At 38.2% G+C, this 15,619-nt stretch overlaps 1 protein-coding gene across 6 annotated transcripts in view; it reads right to left on the reverse strand.

Moving 5' to 3' along the window:
• Positions 1 to 15,619, reverse strand: part of ANO10 (anoctamin 10) — a 205,453-nt gene that overhangs the window by 163,290 nt on the left and 26,544 nt on the right. For all 6 annotated transcript variants that reach the window (XM_063113792.1, XM_063113791.1, XM_063113793.1 and 3 more), the window contains 4 exons: positions 8,475 to 8,594; positions 5,726 to 6,295; positions 4,187 to 4,242; positions 1,609 to 1,683 (listed from right to left, as the gene is read on the reverse strand). In XM_063113792.1, the coding sequence (XP_062969862.1) occupies positions 1,609 to 1,683; positions 4,187 to 4,242; positions 5,726 to 6,295; positions 8,475 to 8,594 (821 nt within the window). The remainder of the gene's footprint in view (positions 1 to 1,608; positions 1,684 to 4,186; positions 4,243 to 5,725; positions 6,296 to 8,474; positions 8,595 to 15,619) is intronic.

Consider the following 15,619-nt stretch of genomic DNA (forward strand, 5'->3'; position numbering starts at 1 on the left):
GACTTAGATCAAAATACAAACAAGATTACAATACAAATAAGATAATAATAAGAAATAAAACAGTCAAGTGTTGGTAGGAAAACAAATTAACTTGAAATCATGTTCTTTATCCTCTTATCCTGACTGCAACATAGGAATCTAAACAATGTTGCCAACTTGAAAAAAAAAGTTTGGCTAAAACTTAAAGAAAAATTAAATTATAAAACTAAGAAAATAGAAAAAGAAACCAACCATAATTCCATAACCATGGCAGAAACACTGCTACATCTTAGGTTATTTCTTTCCAATCACATATAAAAATAAAACTATAATTATCCTATATGTATACAGCTTTGCATATTGCTTTTCTTATTTAATATATTGTGAGCATGTCATTAAAAATTCTTTTCTAAATAGCCTGTACACTGCTGTTGAATTAAGTATTATTTCCAACTTCCACTAAGCTGCTGCTTGGGTATCTATGTACATGAGTCTTGTCCCATGTCTAATGATATGTTAGGGATGAGTTAAGATTCATATCCAACTGGTTTCCAGAGACGTGTGTCAATTTCCACTTTCCCTAGGTAGATATGAGTGTTTCTACCACACCCCACCTTTGTTGGTACTACAATTCTATTTTTTTAAAAAGTCCTCTTCCATTCCACTATCCTCTGTTAAACAAAGGAAACCCTCTAAAGTACAAGAAATGAGAGGTCATGCCCTATTAACAAGCTAATGTGTGGGACCAGGGGAGGTAAGTAACATCCAGCTTATCAATTCCAAATGTATTATTTTGAATTTTCTCAATTTTTAAAAGTAATTTTTAAAAAGTAGCAATGTATCTAGTATAATTGTTAAGAGCACAACCTTTAATTTTACTTTTATGCAAGCTGTTAGAACCACAACTACAAAATCTTTTAATCTTCTCTGATTACACAAATTTTTTAATTTCTTGAAAAATTATCCCAAGCTCTCATACAGAAGCCTAGGCTTTGATACAGTGCTCACTAACAATCTCAGAATACTAAAATTAGGAAGGAACAGCCCTTTACTAATAACTGGCTTTACTATAAAAAAAGAGAACTTAGAAATCAATAATTTGAGCTCAATTTATTATTCACTGGTATTATGCAATCCAGAAATGGAAAAGCATCAAAATAAATGTCAGACTTTCTTAAACATTTCAGAAAAGATACAGCACTGCATATGATCCACTGATCCCTAAACTTTAACAACTTATTAATTTAAAAAAATGAAATTTACAAGACCGGTTCAAGGTTATACCAATCAACCCTCCACCCCAAAATACACACAACTGTTCAAACAATGAATACATTTTTACTGTTAGAATGGCTTTGACAAGTTTTGAGGTGAACTACATAATTGATTTAATGGGCCTATATGATTAGTTTTACAAGCTGGTTAGATTCAACTAATTTCTTTTCAGTTGAGAACAATACACAGTACAACTGTTAATGGTTTTTAAATTTAGAATTGAGCTTAGAAATATATAAAATTTAAAAGATTTTATTTTTGAAAATAATAATTTGAAGACAATTACATTACCTGAATATAGGAAACCACCACCAAGACCTAAAAAACTGATACTTTTCTGTTATTCACACTCACCTGGCGCAGAAGCTTCATATCTTTCAGGACAAAGGCAATGTAGAAGAGTGAGGCGAAGCAATTTAGGAAGTTGAACTACCAAAAATAAGATAACAATGTTAAATACTGCTTTACAGTACTTTATAGCAACTGTAAATATAGCATTAAAAAATGTAATAAGGGACTTCCAGTCCAGATGAGATGGCACTGACTTGTTTCTCCCTATGTCTCCTCATTAAACACAACTATAAACTCTGGAAATAACACAAGAGGCAACCAAAGAACAACAAAAGGTGCTTAAAGGAAAACAAACTGGTTTGGGAGCCCTGGACAGAAGGAACAACACAGCACCAGCACATCTGAGGAGGAGGAGGAGGAGACCATGCACCAGCATTTCCCAACCCCAACCTAACAACCCAGGTGGCCAGGTAGGCTCATTCCTCCCCCATTCCAACAGGAGTCCAGTCAGTACCAGACAAGCCCAGCAGAACTGGCAAGAGAGAATCTATTAGGACTCCCACTAACAATCAACTGCCAGGGGTTCTCCTCCTCTGCTGCCCCATTGAGATGGCAGAATGGCCAAGCAGCACTGGCAAGAAAGACCCCACCACAACAAGCAGCACAGCTCTGGAAGCCTCTTTACGCTCACAGACCTAAGACTCTCCTCACCCACCAGCAGACAGTGGGGCAGCTGGGTGGCACTGACAAGGGGGATCCTGCCACTACAAGGGACCCAATACAAGAAGCCTCTTTGTGCTCATGGGTCTAAGACTCCCCTTCTTCATGGAGGGACACTGAGGTAGCTAGGTGGCACTTGCCAGAACAATGGGCCTGGCCTGAGAAGCATCTCTGTCACCATGAGAATGAACTCACCTGCCCTGCCAGACACACAGTGGCAGCCTGGGGAGTGGGGGTACAAGTCAGGGAGATCCTAACACAAAAAGTGCCATTTCTTCAAGTAGTTTCCCTGCCCAAGAACCTGCAACTACCCCCTGCACTAATGGGTCTCCTTCCTGCCTCCCTGCCCCGACGCTGCCTACTTCCTGCTTAGCAGCATCACTTTCTGAAACAAAGGCTGCTATGTGTACAAGAGTGAGCACTTAATTGGAGAGGAGATGGGGAGTCATTCTGGAGAGTAAGCAGTAAGATCAACATAGCCACAGATGGGAGGTGATAAGTTAGAGCAGAACTTAAAAAGCAAAAGCCCAGGAAGGCTGAGAAATGCTATCCCCATAAGATTAAAAGGGAAGGGAGAGACCTAAGAAACACAACTGAGGAAGAATAGACTCTAACTTACTCTCATAAATAACTGAATTCTTTAAGACAAATGGAGTGTTTTTGCCTCTCAGGGCAAAAGCTACATATTATAATTCTTTTGAATGAACTTTTTAATGCATGCATGTTCCTCTGCTTTCTTACACAGAGAACATAGAACATAACTTCTTTGTTAATTCAGCACTAACTTTTTAAATATCAATTATTTTACAGAGTGAATGAGGCCTTCGGAGTCTTTTTAGATGTATATGGCCACATGCCCCTTTTCTAATGCTCAAATTGTTGAATTCTTATCTGTTTATGATGGTTTTCTATTTCCTTACCTGCTCTTGCCTCTATAAAGTTTACCCCCTTCCAAAAATCTAAACACCCTCGTAAGGGTGGTTTCTTATCTTTTAAGGACTGAAAAGCCGGATAAACTTAGGATGATTTCTATACCCAGAACAAAAACTCTTTCTAAGTAAGGGCCTGGATCCCTCTCTCAGGAATAAAGTACATAGACCGTGTTAAATTAACTCCAGCTAAAAGTTTGGAGTACTCTTTATGCATCTTTCTTGATTCTCAGATGTGTTATACATTGATGAGGTAATCTCCTGATAAATGAGGTGCTTTTGAGCTGGTACTTCTTTATTATTTATAATAATGGTGGGAAGAGGCATAATGTGTGAGCTTTTACACAAACAGCAGGCACTTTTTCTCTGTCTCTTTCCTCCTACCCATGAAAACATGCTGGGAACCTTTTGAACTTCAGAAATTTCTTTACCAAAATTAAAAAAAAAAAATTTAATGCTCCATCATTAAGCAGACTGTGGGTACCTAGAAGTATTAATGAACAGCAAAGCATTCAAATAAGTCACCAAAGAATAAAAATATGTCTATAAAGTGGTTAGTTTTTTAAATAACTGGAAATTGGCTATAACATTAATTTCTATATTTTGAAGTCTTATACCATGTGCACATTTGTAATAAGGCTACTAAACACAGATATAAATATATTTATGAATCAATCCTTGCCTATCTGCACAAAATACACTTAACTACCTTAAATTAGAAGCAACTCGGGCCGAGCCCATGGCGTACTCGGTAGAGTGCGGCGCTGGGAGCGCTGCGATGCTCCCGCCGCGGGTTCGGATCCTATATAGGAATGGCCAGTGCACTCACTGGCTGAGTGCCGGTCACGAAAAAGACCAAAAAAAAAAAAAAAAAAAAAACATTTAAAAAAAAAAAAATTAGAAGCAACTCCTCATATTTATATTCCTAAATGTTAAATAATATGCATTAGTTTCATAGTTAAAATGAATTTGTACATAAAAATTCTACTTACCACTAAAACTTTCAGAATTAGATGATTCTGGTAGGCAGATTCCAATCTGTGATTCTCTAAAACATTAAAAAGGAGAGGTAGTTTCTCTCAGATGTGAAAACAATATGGGAGCATTTTCAAGAGGTAAAGTGGGACTTTAGGCTGAAAGCAGAGATGTCCAGCACCAGAGCCTCAGTCAATAACTGCTCGGCTGTCAACCGCGGCTATTCCCTGCCACCAAGAGCTTCAAGCAAGGACACACTTTTCCTGGTACTTCAATAGCACTGTGGTCTAAAATTATTTTTTAAATATTACTCCTACAAAGAAATTTGGGAAGTGTTGGCAAATGATCCTATAGATAGCCATGCACAAAAAAAGACCTTGTATAAGTGACAACAGTAAAAACTGATAGGAACATCAAAAGAGGAGGGCGATAAAGTTTTCTGTACACATGGTTTACAAAAATTAACCTAAAGGGAAGCCCAAACTTCCATCATCACCTAGAAAAGGTGATGCCATAGATCCCAAGACAGCAGGGCAAAAAGACAAAAAAAAAAAAGATTCTGAAGGGAAGTGTCATCTTGCACAGAGAGGCAGCATTAGGCTGACCTTGATTTGAATACCAATTCAGCTACTCAGCCACTGCCTAACTTTGGGCAATTATTAACCTGGTACTCAGTCTCCTTGCCTACAACACAGGGCTGACCACCCTCCTCCCAGGGTCACTGTCAGGATGAGAGATAATATTCAACCTCAGCCCAGTATCAGCACAGGGAAAGCACTCACTCAATAAATGGTAGCTGTTGTTGTTATGACTAATAAAAATAATTTAAAACATCTTTATGGTCCATATAGTTAAGGCCAAGATTTCTTCCTGGGGAATAATATAGCATATTTGTTTATTTGTTTGAAAAAATAAACAAAGAGTAAGTAACCTATCAGGACCATTTTTAAACCATAATCAAGTTGCTCTTTTACCACAGACATATCCATGAACGCCCACCTTCACGGAATTTAATGGCAGTCCTCAGTGCCCCCCACCAACTAGACAACCAGTTTTAGGACAGTAGCCACAGTACATTCAGCTGAGTATCATAAAGATAATTTCAATCTATTTTACCCTCACCGTGAAACACTTATAGTATATATATATAACTATTATAGTACTAGGAGCACAGGTTTTAGACAGATAGGTCAGGATTAGCCTGTCTCTACTATTTGCTGTCTAAACCTTGTTAAGAGTCAGTATCTTTATCCATAAAATGGTGAAATAACTTCTATTTCATGGTGCCATGAGGATGTGAAAATAAGACACTGTGGATAAAATGCTTAGCAAGGCACCTAGAACATAGTAACTAACACTCAATAAGTGAGAGCTGTGACAACCCTGATATGGAAATCATGGGAGTTCACAAAGCTGATGAACATTTCCCTATGTCTCTACAATGAGTCCAGAGCAACGTCTATCTTCCCTGTAAAGTAGTGGCTAAATGAATGCTATCATCTAAGCAACATTTCTTACAGGCAAATAAGACATGAATACAAAGCATCAGGTCTTACCCCATGAAGTTAAAAACTCGGCAGCATAGCGATAGAGGCGGTTCATGATCTCAATCACAATGGCATAAATGATGCTGGGCACATACAACAAGACACTGGTCCACTCAGACCCATTGTCCTCATGCAGATCCAAGGCCCAGGCCTCCATGTCAAAGTAAATCATCATGACATACAGAGAGAAATAGAGGCAGAGGCACACAAACGGCAGAGAGACCAGGTAAATGCGCAGCTGTCTCTTGTAGCTGGGATAGAGAGGTTCCTCCCTGCCAGTGATGGAATTGATACCCAGGATTCCATGAAATCCTGGCCGGGGCTCCTCAAACTGTCTCTTCATGACCAGTGTCCCCCATCTGTAGGTCATGTTGGCACAGCCACGCTTCCACACTTCCAGGATCACTGTGGACCAGAGCAGGTTGAACGAGGCGAAGATCACGTACTTGTCATAGTCTTCCCACACAAACAAGTAGTAAGGTAGCCCAATGACAGCCATGGGGATTAAGGCAAAAGTGAAATATTCCAAAAATCCAAAGTAAAGAGCAATTGTTTCCCCGAAGTAGCCACGAATATTGTCTACGGTGGAAGGAAAGAAAGAACTTAAGTAGAGACTACCAAAGACTTTTTTTTCAAATCATGTCAAGTTAGCTTATTCATTTTTTAGTTAAGTGAGGATCATTTAATATCCTCATTTGCCAATCAGTATGTGGTGGTTAGCTGGTCCTCCGTGCAGTATAAAGACCCCATTAGTCTGTGTGGCAAGCCCAACATTCCCCAGTTTAGGGCCCAGGGCTCAGTTGCTGGGGCTGCTCTGCCAGGTGCCCTGGCTCTGTTTCCCCTTTACTTCCTCACCTGGTGCATACCTCCTTCCCAAAGGAAAAATCACCTTGGAGCTTGCCCCAAATCTCCAAGGTCCTAGTTGAAGTTCAGCTATGGCCATTGAACCATTTTAATCTGGGGGCTTAATTTATGCTCCCCACTTTTCTCCCACTTTTCAAAGAAGACTCCCTGTCCATGGTATCCTGCTCTCCCTACTCAAAGATACATATTTTCATCAATGTGTCACAACAAATTTTTCAATACACTGAAGAAAAATTACTCAAAAGCACAAAACAAGATTCTACATATTAACTTCTAGAACAGCCGTGGAACTCATTTTTCTATACCTTCATATAAGCACTAGGCAGAAGAAGATCCAAACAACATTACTGCTAATATCTGTGAACTCGACACAAGCTAACTAACCTAACAGTGTGTTCGTGAATACACTGCCAACCTTGACCACATGGGGAGTGCCTGGATCATAAGAGCATCCTGCACTGGCACCAGGGTGGGATGCAAGAGGTGTGGGGAAGTGTGGCAATTGGAGTTATTATTTCTTAATTAACTACTCACAGTGAAAATGTAATTTTTTAAAAATATAACTCTATCACATCAGTCTATGGAGGTGGGTTAGAGTGAACTGGGGTAAGCCCTTTTCTCCTATCCTTAACTCTTCTAACTAACTCAGGAGCAAATGAGAACAGTAGGTATAATGAGGTCACCTCAAATCGGAATCAGGACAAAGGATATCCAATCAATGGAGAAAAAAACCCCAAAAAACACTACTCATGGTGCTGGGCTCCAAATCAGACATTTCCCCTTATTGATCTTGGGGAAGCTCAACATTTGTCTGCACCCTGGCTACATCACTGGTCCCATCACTCCTCAAGGGCTTCAAACTCACTGCCACCCCATGCCCAGCCTTCACCACCAACTCCCTTACTTTCTCAGAAGTAGCTAATAGATGGTATCACCTTCTAAGTCTTCAGGCAATATTAAAATTTACTGGCATTTAAATGCCAAAACAAAGTAAAAAATTTGTTATTATAAGTCTAACATAAAATGACTTATGATTTAGAACTATTGAAAACTCTTCCTTTCAGGGAATTTAAGAAAAATTCAAAATGCAATTTCAAAGTTTGATCTTAAAAACAATCTTTACTTATTGTTGCAACATTATAATAGTTGCTTTCAGAAATGGAAATTAGAAAGAAAATTATTTTAGAAAGATTCCTTCAAACAAAATCAAAAGAGAAATGCCCTATAAAGAAAAAATGATGGTAATGCTTACGGTGAAATTTACCAGCTTAATTATAATACTTATGCTTAAAAAACATAACCAGACCAACATGTGAACATCTACATTGACATGACTCTACATAAAGTAATGTTCAACACATACCAAGTAAATTAATAATTATTCTTATAACTGTATTCAGAGAAAATGGATAGATCCAATAATATACAGCAAGATACTGATGAACTACCTCAAAAGATGTTCAGGCCTGCTAGTCTGTTCTAGGTATGAGTACAACTTCGCCCACTCTAAATAATTAGCTCTACAGAAAAAGAAATTTTTAAATACAAAATATTCAAAGTCAAACTAAATTCCTATAAAACTGTTTTACTCCAACTCTGAAACATGTTCATGAAGGCCACTCTGAATTGCATGTGGTATTGGTGAAATCTAGTGAGAGCTTGTGATTCAGCTGATTTAGAATGGTATTAGAAAGTAAAAAAGAATAAATAGGTTATCTCACCCATCTTATTCCCCCTCCCCCGCCACACACACACACATTTTCCCACATGCAGCTGGTGAGCCCTGCCTGGCAGAACACTAAATATCTGCCCAAGGAAGATGACGCCACCGATGGACCGTAACTTTTCATTAGCAGTATTCCTCTTCTATAAGAGAACAGGTGCTGACACATACCTATGGGCTGATACTTTAAAGTAAACCGAGTGTACCAGGTGTCCTCAAGTTTCTTCAGAGCTTCATTATCATGCAGTGGAAACACCTGAGTCACAATGCGAGCCGTAAGCAGTCTTCTCACTGCAGAGGGAAAATGTGCCAAATGACATAAAACAGATTGGAGATTGCTCATGAAATTCTTCGGCAAACACTATACGGACACTCCAGTAAGAGAGGAGTACTACACAGAGGTCAATGTCATCCTGCCTACTGCACATGTGTATATTCTTTTGGATTTTCAGAATGTAAGTATCTTTACTATTGTCTTTGACTATGAAAGCAATACAAACTGATGTAAAATTTTAAGTCACAGAGAAGTGTGCAAATTAGAATATGAGGCCCCTGTTACTCTCTCCCTTCCCTCCAAAATAACCTCCATAATAGCAATTTAGTGTACAAATATTTCAAAATATATACCCACAAATACATACTTTAAAAACAAAAATGGAATCATTTTATATATCACATTGCTCTGTAATATTTTCTCCTGTGGTAGTATTATTGAATATTTTTCAATGCCAATATAAATAGAACATGAAATATACTTTTAAGTGTCATAATATTCCCTTGTATGAAATGCTATAATTTAACTAATCCTCTATCAAAAAATATTTGTTTCCCTTTTTTTTGTTATTATAAATAATGTTAACATTCCTGTACAAACACCCTTTCCCCCTGTTTACTATTTCTCCTTAACATATTTACTTAGAAGTGAAATTGCTAGGTCCAACGGCATATGTATTTTACATGTGAACACATATTACAAAATTGCCCCTAGAAAAATGTTACCAATCTGTTCTCCCACTATAGTGAAGGAATAATGAAGTTCCTTTCATTCTCGTTGATACTGAGTATTTTCAATAATTTTCATCTTTTCTAATCTAATAATAAATGCTTACATTCAAAAACAGCAAATATCAAAATCAAATTAAGACTTCCTACTTTTCAGCAGTCATTTGGCTAGTATGGTTTTAACACGCATACACATATGTGGACAAGACTAATTTAACCAAAGACAGTATCTTCTGGCAATATTAAATTTAAATGGGACATTCTCTCATCCACAGTTATTACTTAGAGTGACTCACTGTAGGGATGGGGTGTCTTCAGGTCCTCAAGAGGAAGTGTGTTCAGTAGATATGGAGAACTCAAATGCAATGCCTTGTGCCATATTTGGGGAGATGGGATATTTTCCACACAAGTTCCTAGCATAGTCTCTTACTAAAGAATATGGCTGTTTATAAGATGGAATTTGCATCAAGAAAGGATGCTTTGCTGTTTTCATCCACTGATAAGCTTTGAGCTCCTTAAGGTTTATTAGTTCAACTCTTCCGAGGGCTGCCCCCCTTATCTCTTATCTACCTGTCACCAAATACAGGGATGAGAATATCAGGCATGAGAGCCCTCAATAAGGACCGGCAAATAAAGGTCTACAGTATGGAAGAGAAACATGATTAAAGTTTTCTATGTAGAACTGCATATAACAGAAAAGGACAGTGTATTCTCAGGACAGGTCCCTATCACTAAATCTTCAGAGTAATTTAAAAGTAAACCCAACTTCTTAGAAATGAAAAAAGATAACAAAGAAGAGATATCTGATACTAGCAACAGGAAACAGTTTGGGTCTAAAAAAGGTTCTTAATATATGATTCTTATACTTATATCTCATAAGTACGTTATACAGAGAAAAAAAGTTTTTAAAAGGTAGGGTTGTAATGAAATCCTCCTCTCTAATGACTGAAAAAAGTAAATGCTCAAAATACCAGTAATTAGGGTAAAAAGACATGGTTTAATAAGCTTCTGTTGTTATCAAACCCATTTTTTTATATTTTTATTCTAAAAAGTTGCACAGGATTTCTGTTCAGCTAACATGAGCTAAAGATGATTACCCACAATTATTGTGATTCTTAGCCATTATTTGGGAATGCACAAGCTGTAGTTGATTCTTTCTTCCTATTACTATCCTTTTCAATTATTGCATCAAGTTTTTTAACACTGAACTGACTTACAGCATCTAAATTATTATTTTACTTTTCTAAGTTCTTTTTCAAAAGATGACTCTATTCTACTATAGAAGACTTTTCAGTTAGGCATAAAAACCAGCTTGTATACTTCTAAATATAGGACTGTGAACCAAGGACTCAGGGAGAATATAAAGCTGCAGGTCCTAAATTACCGGGCTTCTCCTCACCATCAATGCCAAAAGCATGGTTCTGGTCTCAGCTTCTAAAAATAGATGTTTGCTTTACTTTTTTTAAATCCTTCAACATTCTCATGTCAGCTAAGAACGTAATTACTAGGAAGGAGCCTTACCTTCAAGGAAAATATGGTGCTGTGTGGGCCTATTTAAAGGAAGCAACAACTTAAACCAGATTCCCTCCTTCAAGAGTGCTGAATGATCTCTTGTCAAGTACTGGGGTTATGACTACTACAGCCACTGAACAATCTGCCAAATAAATCAAAATCTAATTTAGGGGAGACTGTCAGTACCCTGGTTTATAGTAGGGCCCTCTAAATTAGATAATGCAATACTAATACTAACACTGCTTCTGTCTTTTGTTTATGAGACACGTGTTTAACTCAAAAGTAAAAATAAAAACAAAAATGTCTCTCACAACTCCTTATGGTGTCTCTGTGCAACAGGGAGGAGCAGGTCACACTGCCTCCAACCCAGCAGAGGGGTGATGCGCCCAAAGAACACCAACAGGAGGTGAAGACTGGCAGCCTTGGCACAATGAAGACACCCCTCGCTCCCTGCACCTGCTGCTGTGCCAGAACCCAATTCGAGTACTCAGGCATCAACAGACCACTCCCATCTTAGTAAAGAAAAAAATGCTCTCAGGGATACCTATGTTTTCAAACTACATTTTTATACTACTGTATTGTGTTCATCCCTGCTTAACATAAAAACCACAAATACATATGTGGCAAAATACAGTGTGTGTGTGTGTCTGTGTGCTGTACTACAATGGCTGAATCTCTTCATGCACATTCCCACTACATGATATTTACATGAAATCTACTCTATTATTCTTATAAGACTGGTTAAAGATTTTAGAAGACAGATTGTATCTAACCACTTCAATCTACCCATCCTTATATATAGAAGATATTCAAAAGAAGCTACCATAATGTTCTAAAAAAATAACTACACAATATTAAACACATAAGATGTCAGATCCCATCAGTCAAAATATGGTAATCGTCTGATAGACATTTTGAGACAGAGCTTTAACCTAAAGTAAGTAACATCCCTTAGGATACTGTTAATATGTAAATAATCTTGGATCCCTTAACTCCTCTTTCTACAGAAAAGTTTTCATTAGGCTATTTGCATGACTGTTGACTATTAAGAAGCAATAGAAGACAGAGTCTAAGACATGAAGAGATCTTAGCTCATACAGAAACCAGCAACGACAGCTATCAAGACGAACACTTGGCGACTAAGACACACAAGGAGCCAAGGTCTAGTTCTCCGTGTTGCTTGTTGTTTGGTGGAAGAGCCCTAATGTACACATCTCACAGCACCACCTAACTGCTTCAAAATCATGCTAATAATGAAACAACTTGCTATCTACTTAACGAAAACTTTCTATCAAAACACGACATTTTGGCAAGCAGCAAGCAAATTTATAACTCCTGTGTGTAAAATGAAAATCAAATTAAAACTAAGATATGGAGAGTGTTTCTCATGAAAGCCCTGGCCACCTCCCACAGTGCTGATGGGCATCACACTGAGCAGGCTAAAATCTCTCCTCCAACCAGCCTCAAAGAAGAGGCTGCCCAGGGAAGTGGCTCCCACAAAACTGCAAGGCAAAATAAGCCTTCCCACTTATTTCTGTGGATTAACTTAATGAAAATGCAGGATTTTAAGTTACTCAGTTTTATTAGTTCTGAAATTTGCACTCTGAAAATAGGTCACAGTTTATAATTATGCCTATACCATTTCATCTTCAACCAAATATTCTGATATAAAACTTAAATGATGCAAAGAAACACAGCATTTTTAAGGATTACATTTTCAAAGGCATAAAGGGAAAGAATAATGCAGAATTTAAAATCCAGTCTTAACAACTTAAATGACTCTTATCTCAGATGGTATAAAACTTTCAAATGACCATGACTGAGATGATTTTATTATCTTTGTATTTGGTACCAAAAAAGAAAGAAAGAAAGAAAAGGAAGGGAGAGAAGGGAGGGAGGGGGGATGAAGCAGGAAAGGAGGGAGGATCCTTGTTTACAAAAGTCTCATCCTGCCAGCAAGAAACTTATTTCTATTTTGGCTTCAGGACACCAAATATACACCAAGGGAAATATATTTGCTATTTTCTCTAAGGTTTTCATTAAGCTAAAAATTTCTCTCTTTGAAGCAACTAGGAGCATTTGGAAAACTGCTGCTCCACTGTCCCATCTGATGAAAGAGCACACTCACTCTTCTCTCTGTCTCAGCAACACCTAAGAGGATGTACCCGTGCAGAAACTCATAGGTGGAGGCAGAGATTTCCACATGCTGGTCTGATCAATGTGGATGAACAGGAAGAAATGGGATGCTTACAGTAACAACCAGAACAGTGCCTCAGTCTGCTTTGTATTTTATTTGATGCAGTACCCAGCTGTGTCTGAAAACATGCCTTCCCACCAAGAGATTAATAAAGATTTAAAATTTTTGGAACAGCACCAAACAATTGCTTAAATATAGAATATGGAACTCCTCACTACAAATGGTGGCAGAAAGATACCTCTGCCCTGTTCTTGTTCATGATACCAAGTTAAAAACAAAGGAAACAAGAAACAGAAAAAGAAACATTTATCTTTGATGAAAGTAAGAAAAAGCAAACTAAAACCCTCAATCACAAAATAGGAAAAGAGGCCTTGAAAATCAGCCCAGGGTAAGCCAAGAGCATTGCTGGGCAAAGCAGGCAAAGGGCAGGATTCTCCTGTACACTGAGGGGTGGGAAACCACATTCCCCTGCCCAGAATGTAGGCAAGAGGATGCATCATGGACCCCAGAGCATGTCTGCTTCTGCCTGACACCACAGCCAGTCAAGAGAGGAAGCTGGAGGGGGAAAGGGCAGGTCTGCCATGGTGAAAGAGCAAGCTGCCTCCTGGGACCCAGGGATGGAGGGTAACTAACTCCACAGTGGTAGGTCTGGGTTGACCAAGGGATGCCTAAATGCCCAACTCAACAAAATCCCCTGCAAGAACGGGGCTCCACAAAGGCTCTCTACAGGAGCTAAGACAACTCAGGGAGAAAGCATTGCCAGGCACATTGCTAACACAGTCCTCTAGTGGAAGCCCCCAGAAGCCCTCTCTCCAACATAAATACTTCCTTCCAAAAACAGCCAGCCTGAGAAAAATGGGGATTCGTTAAAAAATAAGTAATAATCACAAAGAAACTGGCATAGAGCTATGCAAAAATACTACAAAGAAAAAAAGGAAAACCAAACATACTAAGAGGAAAAAAACCAAAAAAGCATAAACAAAAGGCAAAGATGAAACACAGAAGAAAATCACAGCATCAAGCAATGAAAAACTATGAAATTCTTAATGAAATTAAAGAAAGTAAAGCAAACATCACATTTCTGAAATTAAAAATCAAAGAAGAGCCATGAGAGCTGAAGGAGAGAGCTCAAAAAAGCAATGTAAGAGAAAAATGAAACTATTTTCAATTAAACAGATTCAAAGTCATAATAAAAGCTACAAAAAAGGAAAAGGCTGAAAACACAGGAAAAGGTAGACAAGCCTAAGAAAGTTACACAAGAACAAATACTTAAAAATATTACAGAGAGGCTGGCCAGTTAGCTCAGTTGGTTAGAGCGCAATGTTGTTAACACCAAGGTCAAGGGTTTGGATCCTCATACCAGCCAGCTGCCAGGTAAAAATAAAAATTACAGCAAATATGTAATAGTCCACACATATATAACTGACACTCCTAAACACAAGAACACAGCAAATACAACCAAATAATTCTTCAAAAGTAAATGAAGAAAATTTTCCTGAAATAATGGTCATCTTTAATCTATTCATGGAAAGAACATATGTCCAACAAAAGAACTGATACGAGATAATCAACATCAAGACATATGCAGATAACTGGAAATGTAGACAAACAAGAACAATGAGTGCTTACATTCAAATTTCCTGATACCTCCCATAAGCCATGCAGATCAACAAGGAAAGTACAAGCATCCATAACATAGGCCTACAGCATGTCTCAGAGATGGACACTGTAATGTGTAAGTCAGGCAATAAAGCACCAAGAATCAAGAGAGTGCTGGGCCAGTCTAGAATGGTGGAGGAAGTCCAGCGGGGGCTACAGAAAAGAATGGAGAGGGCAGAGGGGTCCAAGTGGTGCAGGAACCAGACAACACCAATGGGGATTCACTGCCCTCCTTCATGAGAGGGCCCCAGGCTGAGTGGGAACTTTTAAGAACAGGTCTGAGACCTGATAGGTCAGCATACCAGCAGCACATGGGGCTGAAGGGAAGAGTTTGGGAAGTGCACAGAACAAGAGGTGGCTGACTTGGGAAAGTACTGCCTCTGGGACACGCAGAGGGGAGTTCCTGGGAAAGTAACCGTCCTTGGAAGTAGCAGCCTCTGGAGGAGGGAAGGAAGTAAGAAAGTGATTAAGAGTCCTACTGAAGCAAGACCCCACATCCCATAGGATCTCCTGCTAATGGCTGATATAGAAATACCCTCAATATTTTAAAGGCAAATGAGAAAAATTAAGAAAAAACACAGAAAGCACAAAGACAGACATGAAAAGGGGAAATAACCAGTAAATCCTAAGAGTTAAAAAGATCCTGAGAGAAATTTGCACACATCAATTCACATACATTTAAGAGACCTAGAAAAAAATGGAAACTTTTCCAGGAAAACAATTTACCCAGATTGACCCCAATAATGATGGAAAGTCTAAGCAAACCAACTTCTATAGCTGATTTAGAGAAAACTATTCAAAAACTTAATCTATAAGCAAACATCAAAGCCAGATGATTTCATAAAGGAATTCTACCAAGCCTTTAAAACATAGATTAGATTTTGACTACATACAGTAATAGAACAAAACAAAGACAGACAGACAGACAGAATGAAATCTTAAACTT

This window comes from Cynocephalus volans, chromosome 11, assembly GCF_027409185.1.
Source record: "Cynocephalus volans isolate mCynVol1 chromosome 11, mCynVol1.pri, whole genome shotgun sequence".
In the NCBI taxonomy this organism is placed as follows: Eukaryota; Metazoa; Chordata; class Mammalia; order Dermoptera; family Cynocephalidae; genus Cynocephalus; species Cynocephalus volans.